Raw genomic sequence first — 18,928 nt, forward strand, 5'->3', positions numbered from 1 at the left:
GAACTGCCAATGACCAGAGAAGTGAGAGAAAGCCGGTGTGAGTGGAGAGGGGACCAGCAAACAGCGGGCGAAGGAAGTCGGGAGACAAGAAGAGAAGAGGAAGGTGGAGAGCTCCGACCATCTCACAAAGAGCAGTGCGGGGGGAGGGCCAGCATCAGGGGAGTGGGGGGAGGACAGGAATAAAGAAAGAGGAGAGGAAGCATGGTGTGTCACCAGTCAGGCTGCCAGGGAAACCGAGGCACGAAACAAGGTGACACGGCCTCATCTACAGGTTCCAGAAAAAAGCAGGGCCTGGGGCTCCAGGGACTCCTGCCAGCCCAGACTCAGACCACTGAAGGGGCAGACACAGAGCAGAGTCTGAGCTGAGACCCTCAAGGGCCCAGCTGCAGCCCCTGTAGTCAGAAGCCAGATCTGGGCTAAGGCTCTCAGGCCACTTGCTTCCTGACTAGGAGAAGGCCACAGCTGGTCCAGGGGGGCAGGCCCCGAACAAGCTCTTGGGAGGACCTCGAGCACCCCCAGATGTGAATCCTTCACCACTCCACAGAAGCCAGGAGAGCCGGCAAGTCAGTGCACACGGGCTGGACCCCGCATCAGACGTGGGTAGAATCCCTGCATCCCTTCAAGTCAAGGCTGGAGGCTCTCCTGGGGCTGCAGATTTCCATTTGCTCCCGTGACCTGAATGGTACAACGCAGCTTCCTCTTCCCCCTCCTAAAAGGGTCCCAGACCCCCTCTGTGATCCACTTGAACCTGGCTCCTGGCATGTCCTATTCTCACTCTGTCTGGGAGCTTCTGGATAGAGCAGGGCAGGCCTGGCCCCAGTCAGACCAGAGAGAATGAGTTTACGGATGCAGCCTCCCCCGCCCCATCGCAGCCCTGTGGATGGATGAACAGAGTCATGAAGCCGTGAGGGGTAAGGAGTCGGACCCAAGGGTAGGAGGAGGCACCCCAGACTAGGCTCGGGGCACAGCCCCTCTGGGAGCCCCAGTGTCCTCATCTGGGGAACAGGCAGTGTTGCATTTGCTTTTCTTCCCAGTGCAGTTGAGAGCATGCCAGGGGACACGTATGGGAAGCGTCACCTCCATCGTCCTCACTCTCACCTCCCAAGGAGAAAGACTGAGGTAAAAACCAGCAGAGACCAAGGTCCGAATCCTGGCCCTGACACTTAACAGCTATGTGACCTTGAAGAGATTATTTCTCTATTCTGAGCCTATTTCCTCTTCTATAAAATGGAGACAAGGATCCTAACCTCATGGGTAGTTGTGAGGATTAAATTAAACGTGAAAATGCCTGGCACTGGACCCAACTCATCCAGGCATTCTTTGGAGCTACTGGACAAATATCTCAGAACCTGGGTCCGGGAGGGGCACGCTGGGGTGACTGTAAAAGCAAATTCACCCACCCCGAAACCCTTCCTGGGTCTGCTAGCTGCATACTACACACCCCACCCCCTCCAGACAGATGCTCTCCGCCAGAGCCCTGGGCAAGAGCACCCTGTCTGGAACACACAGTTCACGCTGCCATCCGGGGAATGGAAACCCGAGGAAGAGGAGCCAGGAGTCCCAGCAGGATGAAGCCAGAACAGCATTGTTAGGAAGATGTTGGAAGCAGGCCAGGAGAGAGGTGGAATGGGGGCACATAAGCCCAGAAGAGGCTGGAACTCAGGAAGAGGGAGGAACTGAAGGATGCCTCTCAAGCAGGGGAGACAGAAAAGAAAGCACAGCGGTGAGTTCCTGAGCTTCCCGCCCCCACTGAAGATAATCAGGAGGAAACTGTCAGGACTAAGCATGAAATACTCAAGTTAGACAACAGGCAGAACTTCCAGTAAGGCACCACAGTGCCAGAGAGGCCTCTGTTCTCACCCTACTATTCCCCCACTCTCCTCTTCTAAACCCCAAGTCACGTCTGAGTCTTCAACTTCCTATGACTTAGCATAATACCTCAGTATTAGAAGTTCCTGTTCACTTTAGCAGGAAAACAGGCCGGCCCTGCCCCGCCCCCCCCCGGTCCCCAAATCTCCAGCGTTACTCAGTCCAGCACCTTCTGTATGGATTCTCTTGCCAAAACCAAAACCCATTCCCATCACCCGTGGCCATCTTAGATCCCTGGGGTAGGGGAACACTTCCCATGCAGACATCTACCCCTCATCCACCAGAAACATCTTCCTCAACCAGGCCTCACCTAGGCCACTCACACCTGGTTCTGTCTAACCCCAGATTGTCCCCTTTGTTAAGTTTCTGTCTCTGGGAGGCAGAGGAAAGTGTGCAGAGGCTGAGGATGGGGATAGAGGTGGTGGGAGTGGTGAAGCAGCTTGGAGTGCAGGGCGGAGCCCTCTTACGGAAAAGCTGATGGAACCCCATTATTGTGGCTGAAAGTTTGTAAGAAAGGGCTGGGCCCTGGTTAGAAATGGGCTATATTTTGTTTAAGGGGCCAAAGGAAGGAAGCAAACATGAGGCTGGAAAGAGAGGGATGGTGTACAGCATACATGGACACACGTAAAACACGCCCCTACAGGACAAGGTGAGGGTCCTGGAGCCAAAGGTCCAGGGCGGGGACTCTGTCGATGAGGAGTGGGGGACCAGGACAGGAAGGAGTGGAAGCGGGTAGAGCTGAGTACTCCTGGAGAAAGAAACACAGGTGCCAATGGAAACTTCTGGCCATTTTGGACCCCAAATAGCATGCAAATTGGATGCAGAAGAGTATGCAAATGAGGTTACTTTACAGGGAATTCTTTGTCTATGCCCTGCTTGACTATAAGGAGATGTCAGTGCAGGGCTGCCCTGGAGGTAAGAACCACCCCAGTCTTCCTCCTTGAGACCCCCATCTCCTTGAAGGAGGCCCCTCCCCCTCCAGCCTTGGGCCCCAGGGAGGGAGGCCTCCTGGGGCCTCGCCCTACCCTTAAGTCTCTTTCTAGATCCCCAGACCTCCTTATATCTCTGCCCCTCACACCCCAAACTTCCTCTTCCACAAGGGGCTTGTCCCTTAACCCCACAGAAGGGGGGACTCTGCGTCCCATGGAGAGAAGCCTTCTACTGATGAAAACAGGAAGGGCGGCAGCAAAGGGAAATCAAAAGATCAACAGTCATGGGGGCAGGTCAGGCAGCAAGGCCCACGGGGATCGTCCCGGTGAGCCCCCTGCCTTCCCGGAGATCCCCTCCAGCCCAGGTCAACCAAGGGCCCTCCTGGCTTAAAGTTCTTCCAGAAGGGAGACTTCAGAGCCTCCCCAGATCATCGTGTTCTCTGGCTTCACAGCCCTAGCTGCCGGGAAGTGCTTCCTAATGTCTGACCTCCAGCCCTTCTGCTGCTCTTTTCACACCTGCTGGTGGCTTCACACCTCACATCCCATCAATGGCCTCAAGGCCATAACTAAGAGAGCTGACTTAGGAGGAAGGGAGTGGAGGATCCCCTGCATCTGGGTCGAGAAAAGGCTGCATCTTGCAGCCCTCCTCACCAGTCACAGCATTCCTGCCAGCCTCACTCCACGGCAGGTGAAGGAGGCCCCGGTCCAAAGGAGCGAAGTGGATACTTCCAGGGAAGTTGGCTGATTGAACACACACGTTTTACATGCTCCCTCTTGAAACTCCTCTAAAACAACAGGAAAGTTGTTGTTTTAAGGAAAGCGTAAAGCCTGGAGGGTCAAAAAAAGAACCAAAAAGAGGGAGAGGAGACTACAGGAGCGATGCTCGTCACAGCACAACCACTGCGGTTGTTGGGAACTAAAATACTTCTGGTCCAGTGGGTAAGTAGTTACTGCACACCCGCCGTCCCAATGCTCTAGCCCCTCGCTGGACCCAAAAAGGCGAATTCTTGTCCCATAAGGGGCCTCAGGGCCCTCTCCAGCCTCTCGGCGCAGTCCCTAGGATCTCTTGTTAAATATTTTGATTATCACCCCCGACAGCAATGTCAAGATTCTGGGAGTTGGAGAGCAGATGGATGTGTGGGAACTGTGAGCCTGAGAAAGCTAAACCCTGAGCTGGCTGCGGGAAAGCCAGGAAGCCACCAGATTCTTCAACGCAGAACCCCTCCAAGGCTCAGGATCCGTGGCATTGGAATACCTTGGTGGGGGGTGAGCGGCGGCGGTAAATGTGAACCTGCACCAGGATTGGTAGGACACTGAAGAAGCGGTTAGATTTCCAGATCCTCTCCCTGACCCCTACCAGAAGACAGGAGATTTATTCCCTGGAAAGGGTAAGACAGCGGGCTCTGGCCCCAGGGCCACCAGGCAGTTGAGGGCACGAGTACTAATAGAAAAGACGGGGTCAAGTGAGTGTTTACTGAATATGAGGCTGTTGGGCCCGTACCTGCCCCGAGGCAGAAAAGTGAAAACTTCTCTGGAGATCCGGCAAGCCCAAGAGGAGAGACCCAAAGATATTGACAGCAGTTTCCCTGATACAGCAGCCCAGCTGGACACCTGAGAGCCAGCAAAGCCCTCAGCTGGTCCATCCCCACCCCCAGGGCAAAGAATCCACCCTTTAATGTTCCGCTTAAAATATAAGTGGAAAACCCAGGCTCCCAGGCATCTGAGGAAAGCTTAGCGGAGAAGCAATGGAGACCAACAGCAACTTGAAGAAAGTAAGTGAAATTCAGTGGGAAGAAGACTTTGAGAAAAAGTTAGTAATATCCTCAGAGAGATCAGAGAAGAAAATACATCTTCATCCATACAAGAACAGCCTGTAATAAAATAAAAAGAATATTCAGAGAGCAACAGTAAGAAAGCTCCTGGGAATTTAAAAGCACAGAACCCAGATGGAGGCCCACACTGGGCACCCAGCCTGTACTTGCCCCTCCACCCACTCTGCACACCATGGCAGAGGCCAGGCTCTCCTCTCCAAGGAGCTCTGCAGGCCCCATAGGGCCCCCAAGTCCATGATGGGAGTCATCTGGAGACCAGAGAGGACATGGAGACCCAGATACAGGGGGAGATCCAAAGGGCCAGGAGGAGACAGAGGTTCCACAGCTGAGGCTGAAAAGCAACGGGGGCTGCCAGTTTAGCGAGCTTATGGATGTCCCCTGGGAGTCCTGTCAACCACTAACCCAGCAGCCATGCGCCTAGCAGTGGCCCCATCGTACAGGTAGGAAAGCTGATGCTCGGAGAGCCTGAGCCATTGCTTAGAGTCTAAAGCAAGGGAAGTGCAAAGCTGGGAGTGAGAACTCATCTTAACTCAACCTGCATGCAACAAAACCAGCTACGGCTGGAGTGACTCTGCCTCCAGTCTGACAGCCCGGGCTTGGATTCAAATCCTAACCATCGAAACTTACCAGCTAGGAATCCTCATTTGATCTTGGCACTCAGCTTGCCTCTTTCTGCCCACGTTTCACCCATCAGCACCAGAAAATTCCTCCCAGGTATCCTTGGGGCCCGAGGCCCTGCAACCCAGCTTCTGGCCACAGCAGGGTGGTGGGGAGGCCCCAGGGCCCCAGTGGAATATGTCCCCCAAGGAGACCATGAAGGACCTGTGGGCTGGACCCTGCCTCTGCCCCAGACTGCCTTGAAAGCACATCACGCGTGGGTCTATTTTTAGCCAGGCCCCAGAGGGCAGCCAGCCACTCAGTGTTATTCTAGACTGTGGGGTCATCGTGCTGGCTGGGGTGAAGGGGAGCCACAGCTAAGGCTGTGGAAATAGTACCCCTGGGAGGAAGCACCCTGTAGATCGAGGGGGGGCAGGAAGAGTGGGGGTCCAGGGCAGGGAGTCAGGGCCAGGAGGGCTGAGTTGGGGACAGAAGTCAAGAAGAGGCTAGAATACTGGGAAGGCAGCAGGTGACAGGGCCTCCCTGGAGCTGGCATCGAGGGGCAGGGAGGAATACCTGTCTAGTCTCTCCTTGGTGAGGGGGGCAGTGCCAAGGAAGGCAGATGCCAGGGTGAGAATGAGGGACGTGATGGAGATAGCGAGCTGTGCAGAGAAGGAGCAAGGGAGGGAAAGGAAAGAGAAACAGACAGACAGAATGACAGACCCAGAGAGAGAGCCAGGGGTGGGGAGGGGTGACAGCACCCACTCCCAGGGCCAGAGAATCACTCCCAAGCCCAATACCCCCCTCCTCAAAGGCACCCAGTCTCCTTTCTCCCACTAGGGCCTCTCAGCCTTGGTGTAGGGGACCCAAGACTCCTCTGCATCCCTGAATCCTTTCAAGATTCTCCCTGCCCACCGCCCATATAAAAGAGGCCAAGATGGGACATGACACACGCACGTGTACAGGCATACACACACACACATACGTACATGGCCTCCTGAGAAGAGATGGGACAATGGAGAGGGGAGAGGGGTGTCCCTTTGTCACCCTGCCCAGCCTTGGGAGTTCAAATCCACACAAAGAACTTCACAAAGGTGCCTCTGGCTCCCAGAGGGGGAGATAAAAGGGGGAGGAGGGGAGGAGGAGAGGGGAGACCCCAGAGCTGGAAATTCCTGGTCAGTGGGTCTGGGAAGCAAGATGGGGGCTGTTCTCACAGCCACAGAGGCTGCTGGAGAGCTTAGGGGGAAGGGGAAGCAGGGGTGGGGCACGGGGCTCCTGTGCTCAGTGGGCAAGGAGAAAGCTGGAGTGAGAAGTGGCTTCCTGGAGGGGGCAGTCAGAAGTGCCGACCTGCTAGAGGCAACTGAAGGAGAGGCAGCTGTGTTTCCCTGGCCAGCCTGAATGAGCGGGGCAACAGGACTAACCCCACCCCAGTCCCAAAAAGGCAGATGAACCCCTACCCGTTCCCGACACTGCCTTGGGTCTGGCACGGGGGAAGGTGGGCGCCTTCAAGGCTGAAGGCCAGGCCAGGAAGGGGGGTGTCCCAGGAGGACTGCCTGGGCAAACAAGACAATGACTTCTTTCTCCCAAGAGACCACTGAGAACAAGAGGAGCCCCAACCCCAGTACAGTTGAGGGAGGCTGTCTTGCTCAGCAGAAAGAGAATGGGTAAGAGGCAGGAGGCGGGCCAAGTGCAGAGAGCCAGGAACCCTAAGACCTGGCTCGCATCCCAGCTCTGCACTTACAGTAATGAGACCATGGACAAGTCACTCCCTGGGCCTCAACCTCCCCATCTGTGAAATAGGGTGATAATGGCTGCTCACATCACTTTTCAGGGTTGTTGTGAGCATCGTGTGAGGCTCGTTTTAAGGACATTTATTACCATTATTGCTAAATGACCTCTGACCTGTCTGCCAAGTCAGAGACCCTAAGCCCAGGGCTCTCCCCGTCCCTCTCCCTCTTTCTGAAAGAGGCTCAGAGGTGAGGCCCTTGGCCAAGCCAGCAAGTGAAGGGGTCAACCAAATGACTTCAAAGGCCCCTTCCAGGAGGAGAAGGAAACTGATGTTTACTGAGGGCCTGCTAAGTGCTGGGAACTTTACCTACATCAGCCAACTTAATCCCCTCCCTAACCCCGCGAGTAGGTGTTATCATTCCCATTTCCCAGATGAGAAAACTGAGGCTCACAAAGTTAGCCAGTGGCAGAGCCCAGACTTGCAACCAGATCAGTCCCACCCCTGGTTCCACACTTTTCTGCTACAAGCCCTCCCTCATTTTATTGGTATCTGTCCCACCCCTCACCCCCAATCCCTGAACCCCCGAGCAGAGGTCTGAGAACAGCCTCTTCCTAGCACACCCATCGCCAGCTGACCTCGGGATTCAGGAGTCCAGACTGCAGAGGGTGAAAAAAAAGGGAAAGAGGTGCCAACAAGACCAGAGTGTGGACGGGCTGGAAAAGCGCCACCTGCCCACTGTGTCTCACAGCTTGGCATATACTCTTTCCAACAGCCTGGCAAGGTGGGCTCTATTGTGCCCATTTCACAGGCGAGGAAGCTGAGGCTCAGAGACACTATTAGTTTGCCCAGGGCCCCCAGCTAGGAAGCAGTAAGCAAGGACTCGTTAGCTGCCTGTCCCCAAGTTCCTGCTCCCTTCAGGACAGGGCCAGCCTTGGGAGAGGCAGTACTGAGTCACACAGGGAGCCCAGGGGTTTTGCAGGAGAACCATGGAGAACTGCTCTCCCCCCAACCGGTTACCTCCAACACACTCAGCCCCTGCTGGCTTTGCCTCAATTCCATGAAGAAGCAAGGGAATAAATTAGCCCTGCTTAGCATATTGAGTGGCTGGGGATCAAGAGGCCGTCCGGGTGGCTCACGCATCTCAGTGCCGTCTGCAGAAGTGGGGAGCTGAGCTGGGGGGGGCGGACAGTCTGACCGGGCTGGGCCTGGTCCGACCGCCCGCAGACAGCCTCAGCTCAGTGCCCAGAAACACTTGCTTCCACTCCAACTTCATTCCCCTAATGGTGTCACAGCTTGGCTCGGCTCTCTGCACCCCTGCCCCGCACTCCGGCCAGCCGGGCCAGTCCGGCCAGTCCCAGAGGACACCCAAGGTGAGCATCAGGGGTAGTATCGAGCTGCCCGGCCTCTCCTAGGATGCACTTTGAGGTGGATGGCTCTGTCCAGGGGTTAAGATTCCTGAATGCCCCTACCCAGAACCCTCACTGGCCCAGCGTGCCTGTGCTTGTTTCCCCCTCAGCCCTGAGGTACCTCAAGCAGGAAGGGAAGATGGGGAGGGGAACAGAGAGCAGAGTCAAAGGCCGGGTGGAGTCAGCCCTCTGCTCCAAGCAGGACCACCACACCATCAACACGACTAAGCTAAATGATATTAACTCAACAGCCAGGACCCAGCCTGAAGCCAGGCCCCGAGTGAGGAGGCTGCCCGGGGGGAGCATGACAGCCTGGGGCCCCGGCTGCTGCCTCCTTCCAGATCCTTGGGTCACCCCCCTCCACCCCTCCCAACCCACCTCAGACCCCAGGACCAAAGGCCCTATCCTCCTCTGAGTTCGCCTGTGGCGGCCACTAGAATGCACCGTGCAGACCTCCTGCAGCAGGAGCGGTGGGGGGGGTGGGGGGAGGCCAGCTGTGCACCGAAATCCACGCTTGCGGAGGCCGCGCGTCCTCGGGCGCCTCCTCGGGCTGCTCCCCGCCACTGTTCTAAGGCAGACCTGCTCCTGGGGGTGAGGAGACCTGTCTGCCAACTTTGGTTCCTGGATTGCCTGTCTGCTTTGCTGAACTCTCCTGAGAGGGCCTGGAGGTCTAGGGCACTTCCATCGCATTCTGGCTCCCTCTGTCTCCCTTTCACCCGGGGTCAGACTCACATTGCCATCTGAAGGCTCTCCCAGCCTTCCCCAGCTCCTTCCTTTCACTCACGCATTTCCCTTAATAAAATCTTTACACATTTAATCCCATCTTGTTTCTCAGAGGACTTGGACTAATAACAATCATTCAATAACCATAACGACACCAACACCAAGAGCTACTCTTTATAAAATGCTATCCATATGCCCCATGATGTTCTAAGTGCTTTTAAGGGCAGCAGAGGGAACCAAGGCACAGAGAGGTTACATAATACGCTCAGCGATGCACAGCCCTGAAGAGGCAAAGCCCAAAGCTGAATTTAGTTTAACCCAGAAGGCCACTTATGTAACCACTACTCCACACTGCCTCCTGTGTAAGAGAGAGGCCATCCATCCAACCCTCCCTCCTGCCTCAGGGGGGAAGAAAGAGGCTGGAAAAGGGATTTGAAACTCCTAAGGAATGGGCAAGCCAGATATAGAAAGAAACAGAGTTAGAGCATGAGAGAGATTTAAGGAAAGAAAGAAGGCCGAAATGAGACAGAGGAGACCAGGAGGAGAGCCAGCTCTGGCCCTCAAAGAATGCTGATCCTACAGGCAAGACTGCCTCACCTCCCCAGGGCAGGGGCGGGCTGAGCTATAGGAGCAAAACAAGCAGAAGAGGAAGGCGAAGGCGGCCCTGGAGCACTTTCCGACCCCACCCACCTCTTGCCACCCTTGGCCAAGCACCCCCAACTGGCACGTGACCAAGGTGTGCTGGAGGCGGCAGCCAAGGAACTCTGCAGCCAGGCTCCTCACAGCCCCAGGTCCCAGGAATCGCCATCCCTTCCCGCCTCCCCCATTCCTCGTCCTCCAGCCTCTGCAGGGCAGACACAGCAGGCCCAGCCCGGGTCTCAGGGTCCCAACAAAGCCAGGCCTGTCCCCTGCCCAGCCTCCGAGGGAGTGACGTCTGGGCTGGGCAGCAGGTGAAACTGAGCCAAGAGACAAGGCAGAGAGCCAGGGACATACCTCCCCTGGGTGACCTCGCGGCTTAACTCCTGGCCTGCCGCACCCGAGTTCTTGGGGCTGTTGGTTAGGGGATGACGGGGTGCGTGGAGGTGAAGTCAGGGATAAGGAAAGGGAAGCAGCTTCCAGGGGGCACCCCTTCACACACACACACACACACACACACACACACACACACACACACACACACACACACATCCCCATTTGGTCCAGCCATGTGAGAATGACCCATCTGCTAGCTCTAATCACCCCACACCCACCCGTCATCCATCCTCCACCCTGTGCCAGGGATAGTTTAAAATGCAGCCTCCCCCCAAACCTTGGCTGAGACTTCCAGAGGTTCTCCATGGCCCGTAGAAGTCTAAAGTCCAAACTCTTTAGCGTGGCCTTTCCCATGCTGATCCACTCTTTTTTTTCTCACTCTCCTCTCCCACCCTCTACTCCAGCTCCCTGAGGGCATGCACACTTTCACACCCCCTGGGCCTGACAAAAAATGGCCTTGGCTCCCTTCTGTGTCACCTTGTAGGACCCAGGTCAAAATGTCACGTCCTCTGGGAGGGCTTTCCAGACTGCCACAGGCAGGAGAGCCACTCCCCGCCCTAGAACCAGGTAACAGCTGGCACAGGCCTGCCTACACGTTGTCTCAGGATGATGTGTTTGGATGTCTGCCTCCCACCTGCGCCCACTCCACGAGGCCTCCCACCACAGGGAAAGACCAGTGTATGCACCCAGGACATGGCAGAGGGTGGGTGAGTGTGAGAGAGGAAAGGTGATGGAGAGAAGGATGAAGGGTGGATGGAAAAGAGAAGATGGTGGAGGGAGCGAGAAGCGAGTGGGTGGAAAGGCAGATGGGCTGAGAGGTGAGCAGACAAATGAGAACTGGGAAGCTTCCACTGGCTACAGGACCAACATGGCACACATGGGCACCAGGGCCCACAGACCAAAGCTTTGCCAGAAGCCTCTGAGGATTGGCTCTAAGGACCCACGTGGCCATTCTTGACAATCGCGGTTTCAGCTGTGGCAGGAAGAGGGGGTGAATGGGCTTTGATGGGGACCCCTAGAAGTTCCTGAGAAGGGGGTACTGACAGGAATGCCAAGAGGAGCTGGGCAGAGGCGAAAGCTTGAGCTGAGATCAGAAGACAGCTCCACCCCCCCCCAACTGGCCTCCTTGTGACAGCCACCCACTGCCGGGTCCCAGTCCACCACCAGAGTCTTATCTCCCTTCCTACTCTCTTCAAATCTCCAAAACGCCTGCTGTCAGTTGACCTCTTCCAATACTGTAGACATTCCTATTTTACCTCTAATCATGCCTGAGCTTGACCCAGGTGGTCTTATCTCAGTTCCCATCCCCACACCTGCACCCACCCAGGTGGTGCCCAGAGAAGCCCTAAGACCCAGGGGAGACCACGGCTTCCCAGGCAGTATAGCAGCAGGCCACACCTGCTCATCGCTGTCCCCTGTGCCTGGCCTCCACCTGGGTTCTCTCTCCTTCTCTGGCATCTTTACCTGCCCCACCCTCGCCATCCACCCATTCATCCACGGAGCAACCCTTACTGAGCTACACGTCCTGAGATACCAAATTCACTAAACCTTGACTCTGGCCTGAAAACACTGGCTCACAGACTTAGGGGGAGACAGGCTTGTGAACACACATTACCAGAAGCACCCCAGCTCTCCTCTTGTTGGCCAGGAAGGAACACTAAAGCTGAGGCCCTTCCACCCCCTACTCCTCAGATGGGTTTGGAGACCCAGCTTCCTGCCCTGGGCCCTAGGGCTACTCAGGCTGGGAGACAGAGGGTCTGGCCTGAAGCACCAGGGCTGGGGTCTCTTGATGGGGAAGGGGTCAACTTAGGGATCAAAGCTGGGACAGTCAGCAAGAAGACCTGGACCCTCGGCATCGCCTGGGTCTCCTTCACTCCCCACCACTTGGCTTCTCTGCAGATGGCAGCCTCTGCTTCCCACTCGCAGGCTGCTGCCCCTCCAGGGCTGCCTTGGCTTGCCTGCCCTTGGCACCGCACTCCGTCCTGGTGCCAGGGGCTCTCGGCAAGTTCGTACATCAAACAAGGAGGCAGTGTCTGGCTTCCTGCCCTCGGGAAAGAGAGAAGGACTAGAGGGCGTGGCCCCATCCTCAACCTCGGGCACTCCTGACCCACCAGGGACCCGGGCCTGCCCCCAGAGAGTGGGTGACGCTGAGAGAGGTGGTGAGCTGACTCCCACCCACCCCTAATCCAGCGCAGACCTCTAGGGCTTTTTCCTCCTTCCCCTCCGGCACCTGAGCCCCATGTGGCCAGGGGGTGGGTGCCAAGATGAGAAGAGTCACCACAAAGGGACATGTTAGGGAGCTAGAGAATTTTCTCCCCTTCCCCAGGATGTCTCTCATCCACGTTGTCAAGACGCTGAAGTGCTCCCTTTGTAGAATGACACCTCGGATTCTTGAGATGCTGGAGTCTTCTAGAGACACGCATCAAAATAGATGGATGAGTCTACCCAACAGAAATTAGAACACAGGATCGCCCAAAGACATGCATGAAAATGTTCATGGCAGTGCTATGAGCAATAGTCCTGAACTGGAAACGACCCGAATGCCTGTCAATAGCAGAAGTGATAGCTTCGCACAGTGGGACACTAGGCAGCAGGGAGAAGGAATGATCTACAGCCAAACGCAAGAGTATGGATGAAACTCTCAACCATAATGTTGATCGGAAGAAGTCAGGCACAAAAGAACACATGTGCTCCATTTATAAGTTCTGTAGCAGCCAGATCTATGCTGGTAGAAGTCAGGATAATGAATAACCCTCAGAGGAGAAGTAGTACCCGGAAGGGGACAGGAAGGGGGACTTCTGGGTGTGGGCGATGCTCTATGTCTTGACTGATGCTGGCCACATGGACACGGGGGTGTGTTAAGTTTGTGGAAAGTTTGGGCACTTTTCTGTATTTATGAAACACTTCACTAAACTAAAATGGAGGAATGCCCAATGAAGCCTTACCAGCTACCATCTTTGTAAGATGAGGGGAGTCATCTTCACCTCACCCCCACCCCCACTCCCTCTCACCCCACCTCCAAGCCATCTCCATGTCCTGTCCCTTCTCCTCCAGAATCAGTCCTGGCCTCACTCCGCAGCAAGCCCTCCCCATGACCCGTCACCTCTCTAACCCAAACCATCATCATCTCTCCCCCAGATGACTGCAACCACCTCCCCAGGTCTCTTTGCTTTGCCTCTCACCCCTTCCAATCCACACACACACACACACCACGTGGACGGCAGTGCTCATGGGGTACCAGCCAGAGAAAGCCTTTGTAAAATTCCCTAGGAGGTCCCAACTCTTCTCCATCTCAGGACCTTCACGTGTGCCATTCCCACCACCTAGAACACTTCTCCTCACTTCTACCAGCACTTTGGCTCCTTGTTTAAATGCCACTTCTTCCACCTTCCCGATCTAACTGCGATCCCTCTGGTAGCACCCATTACATCCTTGACTTCTCCATCGCACTGTTTCCATAACGCACTTGTGCAACTACTTGTTTGCACTTGGTTCTCTCTCTCGCCCTGGACTGACACCCACTCTGAAGCCAAGAACAGGGGCTGCCTGCCTTCCTGCTCTGGCTTCAGCTCCCAGCTCCGTGCCTGGTTCACAGCAGGTGCTCAAAAATGCTCATGGACTAAGAGACTAGATCTTCATTGTTCCCAACACAAAAAACAAGTGATAATTATGTGACATGATAGAGGTGTCAGCTAACACTACAGTGGGAATCACATCACAATGTATAAATGCATCAAATCAACACGTTATATACCTTCACCTTACACAATTTATTCAATAAAAATAAATTTAAGAAATACATAAACTTACAGTGAAGTAAATTCTATTACACACTGAGGTAATGAATACCCTAAAACTAAAAGAAAAAAAAAAGTTTGTTGAATGAATGAATGAATGGCCAGGCCTACCTATCTTACAGGCAGTCTGGGAGCAAAACTCCCACTTGTGCAGGGTCAGGACACTTGAGTTATGGTCCTGGCTCTGCTACCCACTCGTGTGGCCCTGTGTGGTCATAGTCATTTCCCCTCTCCGGGCCTCAGTGTGCTCATTTGTGAAAGGCAGGGTTTTAAGGATCAGGACACTGGGTGGGCTTGAGGGGGGTTATGATATTGTGTGTGTGTGTTCCTGCAGTGGCTGAGTGTATGATATTGTGTGTTTGCACGTGCGTCTGTGTGTGTATCTGTGTGTGCACAAGCCCATGCACATTTCCCTAGCAGGAGAATCCATAGCTTTCATCAGATTCTCAAAGGAATCTGTGACCTTTCAAGGTTCAGAACCACTCACCAAGATCCTTTAGCTCTGGGGTCTATGACTATATATAACTAGAGAAAGAGAAAGAGGAAGTAATTCAACCCAGAGTACAGGGAGTTAGATTAGACCCCAGAACTTCCATTATAGATGTAGGACCCCATGACAGGAATGCAGGGGAGGCTGCAGGACCTTTACCCCTGGGGATATCCTAAAACTCAGTAGGGCTGTGGGCTATTGAGAAGCCGGATGAACTGACCCCAGGAGTTGGCTTTCGGAGAGAGGAGGCAGAGGGAGCCCGGAGTCTCTCCTCACCTCTGCACCCACCACCTTCCGACAAGCACCCACCTGTCTTGGGAGGCAGCAGAGAGCAAGGAGGTGAGGCTGGCACCTGGAGATGCCCTCCAGGCCCCTTGGCGCCCAGGTCAGAGAAGGCTTGGCGGGAATGCTCAGGAGGGATGCCAAGCCCCACCTTCCCTTCTCCTGAGGCTGGCAGGCTGCTATGTGGGACCAAGGGAGGGCTCGGGGTGTAGGGTAGTCATGGGACCCTGAAGAGGCCACCTGAAGCGTGCAAGGCCTCTACCTCCAGGCTCCAATAATCCAGAACTGAGGCTCAGAGGCATGGGAGCCAAGGCGGGCAATCTTCCTCAAAGCCAAGAGGAGGAACAGGCCACAGATTCCAGCCAGGGGAGGAGAGAGGTGTGGGCAATGAGGTCTGGGGGGACAGAGAGGCCACCAGAGCGAGGAGGGCATTGTGGTCTGAGAATAGGACAGGCTGCTTAGGGGGATGAGTGGGAACAGCATGCAGGGGCAAGAGGACAGGATGGCCTGGTAGGAAGGGGGCTTGCCAGAGGGGAGAGAGGAGGGGTGAGGCTGCGGGTGGAGACAGGTGATGTGAGCACAGGCTGCGGCCCAAGGAGAGAAGTCTGGCCTATGGAATGGGGGGTGGAAGGGTCTGTGGCAGGAATGGTGGCGTTTCAGTGGCAGGACTGTCAGTAGGAGTGTGCCCTGGCTGGGAGCCCAGATGCCTGAGTAGCTTCTAAGCCCTAACTCCTGAGGGAGGCTGAGAGTCCGAGAGATGTTTATCCACCACAAGAACATGGTCAAACACCTCCTGTGGTGAGGTGATAGGCAGCCTGGCTGCCCTTTTCAGGGTGCCTGAAGTCTCCTGAGAGGGGCGGTGCGAACGGGGCCCTGGCGAGGGGAGGAAGCACCACCAACAGCGTCCCCTGCTGGAACGGTAGCCAGAGGAGGCGTGGGCACGAGCTGGGACTGAGACAGAGTTTCATCCTGCAGCTAAAGGCGGGCTGAGTCATGCGTAAGCGCCAGGGTCTCTCAAGAGGCTGCTCAGAAAACCAGCTCATCCGAATGCAGACAGACACTCGTCCCCATGCCCGTCCCTGTGGCCGTCACAAGCCCATGCAGGCACCGGGCCTGCCTCCACCTTCTCCCCGCTCCTTGATCTCCCACCTCAAGTGCCCCTGGCTCTTTCCTCCATCTCAGCCCTGCCTGCCTGTCCCTGTCCCTGCCCACCCTCAGCTGGCCCCCCTGGCACCCACCCCACTGCTGGCCGCATGCAGCGCGGAGAAGGTAGGGAGATGGGGAGTCCAGAGATCCCCCAACAGAGAGTAAAGTCAGGAAGGGTCTGAGATAGGAACAGATAAGGGAGGGAGACTGTGAACTCACCTCCCCCTGAAACCTTTCAAGGTCAGAGGAGGGTTCATGAGGCTCTGAGGCAGGTGAGGAGTCCTGATGACCCCTGGGGACGGCCCTAAAGTCTGAGAGTTCTGCCATGTCACCTTCACTCTCTGTCCCTTTGCCGGGACCAAGAGGCGGTAGTCTGGGATGCCCAGCTGACACACCCAGGGCCTCACCCTTCCCCCAGGGCCCAAAGCTAAGCTCAAGCCTCCAACAGGATCATCTCTGGGCCACCAGCCACTGTGAGGACTCAGTCAACAACTACACCCCACCAAGCCTGTCCCTCACCGTGGTCGGTCATTGTGGTGAGGACCGGAGCTAGAGCTCGGGAAGGACAGAGTTCGCTTTATAAGTGTAGCCCTATGCCTGGCACTGTGGGGCACAACCACGAATATGCCAAATCTATGACCTGGAGGGACACCCAGTCAAGTGGGGTGGAGGGGGTCACTTTGGTGCACGCGTGCACACACACACACACTGACACACGTGTGTGCACGCCCACGCACACACGCACACACTTGGTTTCACTGGCTGCCGCGGGGAAGGGGGATAAGGGGAAGGGGCTGTGGCCACACCATACATTTTGAGTTGCCCAAACTCTGTGAACCCCAGGGGGAGGGAGGTAAGACTCCAGCATAATCCAAACCCCACACAGCAAACAAATCTTAGGAGGCTGCAGCCTTCACAGCCCCCAAACAGAAAGGTAGGTTGGGATTACGCAGGGAGCCTAGAGCAGTGTTGTCTAGTCCCTGGTAACCCCAAATATCCCCCCCACTCCTCCTCCTTGGAGAAATCCAATGCCCACACATAAACCAGGTCTGCTGGTTCACAGACAGGTGCCTCATCCAGAACAAACACCTGCCTCCTTGCACCGGCTTATTCCCACCCCTTTGCATCAGCTTTCTACTCGCAAGGCTCCAAGACTTACCCAGAACAGAGAATGCAGCGGTGAGGGTCTAGTTCCCCCACCAGCTTCAGGTCAGTCCTGGCTCTAATGGGGCCCTCCTTGACTCAGAAGGTCCCCTCCCTCCTGGCTACAGAGCCCTGGTCAGAAGCAATAGCCCCAGCTACCTGTGGGACACACAGTCAACTCCTGGACCAGGTCGGGGGAAATTCACTCTTTCAGTGCCTTTCCCAGCAAGCCCAGCCCTGCCCCTCTTGGGTGGCTCCTAAAACCTCACCTGAACTATTTGTACTTTTAAGAGTCAGGTCCTACATCACCCTTCTCCCAAGGGCACAAGACAGCCAGGTGAGACCTCGGCCTAACTTGCTGCCCCTTCACCTGGTCTTGGCTCCGGAGCCCCCCGACCGCTGTCCGGTGCTTTCCCAGCGGGGCTCTTTACCTCTCAGGTGAGCCGGGCTCTGCCCGCCACCCACCCCGCGCGGCGCCCTACCTGAAGCAATAGCCGCCTGCTCTCTGCCCGGCCCGAGCCCCGGGGCTCCCGACACTTGGGCGGCGCGGGGGCCGGGGGGCTCCGCGGGGGCTGGGGGCTGCAGGGAGGCCCGGGCTCCAGCGCCTCGCAGCACACCAAGCTCACGGTGCAACCCATCCGGCCGGGGCGCCAGCCAGCCCCTCGCCCTGGCGTCCGCTCGGCCTAGGGAGCCTGCGACGTCGGGAGGGGGACGGCGACACCCCCAGCCCGTCCCCTCCCGGAGCCTCCTTGGCCCTCGGCTCCAGGAAGCGGGGGAGCACGGAGTCCGCCAAGGGGCGGTGACACGGGCGCGGACGCAGCCAGTGAGGAGGGAGACCCGAGGGCGCGGTGGCGCGGGGAGGGGCGGCGCGGGGTCTCGGGACCGACCGGGGCGGCGGACCGGCAGAAAGAGAGAGAGCGCGCCAGCGGACGCGACGGGAGAGGCAGGAAGCAGATAAGGAGAGATAATGAGGGAGAGACGGGGACACGGGGCACAGAGAGGGGGGACGCAGCCTCTGCACGCGGGAGACCAAGTCCCAGAGAAGGAGAGACAGACGGGCAGGCAGTCCCCGTGGTAGGACAGAGCCAGGCTTGGGTGCCTCGTGCTCCAGTGTTTACATGCGGTTCCTGGGGGGTTGTGAAACGGGTAGTCCTCGCAGATGCCTGCTCCTCTGTTCTCTGCCCCCAGTGCTAGCCCCTGGGAACCAACAGTGGAAAGACCCCAGCCTCAAGGAGACAAAGCACAGCCAGGATGGGAGGGCCACAGTCCGCCTGGGCAAGCCACCGGGCCCCTTCCTGGACAGAGCATCTCACCAGTGCTTTCACTTTCAGCGGTGAGCCCCAGAACTGGGGGGATGGCACTGGTGATCAGCACTCACCAGGACCCCTCAGAAGAGATGGGGCGGAGGAGGGAGACATGAGGTGGGACCCTTGTCCTCCCCTCCACACCTGCACCGCACTCCAACCAAGTGACAGTAAAGGTGGGGCAGCCTCATAGCCTCTTTGTGCCACCTGGTGGCGATAAGGAAGAAAGACAAGAGCAAGTGACCGTGATGAGAAGGGGAGGGAACTCGCAGAGCCACAATTCCCACTACCTCCTCGGTGAGTCTGGGTCCCAATCTGTGTTTGGCCAACAAGCGAACACATCCCAGGTCTGCCTAAGAGGAACCATCTCCCATCTCACCATTCTGCCCCGGTGCCCTCCAGCCCACCTCTGCCACTTCTGCCCCACAGTCTTCCACTTCTGCTCTGAGCAAGATTTCCCCGTCCTCCAGGCTGCTGGACTGGGCGTGAGTCACTTCCCAGGCAGCAAACTCTGGAGAAGGCTGTGCAGAGCAGTGCTCTACTTTCCATGCCCCAACCAGCCAGGCCTTCCCAGGTGAGTAGCAAGGAGACCCCTGGGTCTGGGGGTGGCCAGGAGCAAGGACAGAGGAATCCTGGGTAGAGGTGAAGA

The 18,928-nt window shown here is 56.5% G+C and overlaps 1 protein-coding gene across 2 annotated transcripts in view; it reads right to left on the bottom strand.

The window, feature by feature from the left end:
- TNS1 (tensin 1) overlaps positions 1 to 17,613 on the bottom strand; it is a 224,337-nt gene extending 206,724 nt beyond the window's left edge. For both annotated transcript variants that reach the window (XM_065880580.1, XM_065880582.1), the window contains exon 1: positions 17,458 to 17,613. In XM_065880580.1, the coding sequence (XP_065736652.1) occupies positions 17,458 to 17,613 (156 nt within the window). The remainder of the gene's footprint in view (positions 1 to 17,457) is intronic.
- Positions 17,614 to 18,928: the final 1,315 nt, after the last annotated feature.

This window comes from Phocoena phocoena, chromosome 7 (genome assembly GCF_963924675.1).
Source record: "Phocoena phocoena chromosome 7, mPhoPho1.1, whole genome shotgun sequence".
NCBI lineage: Eukaryota > Metazoa > Chordata > Mammalia > Artiodactyla > Phocoenidae > Phocoena > Phocoena phocoena.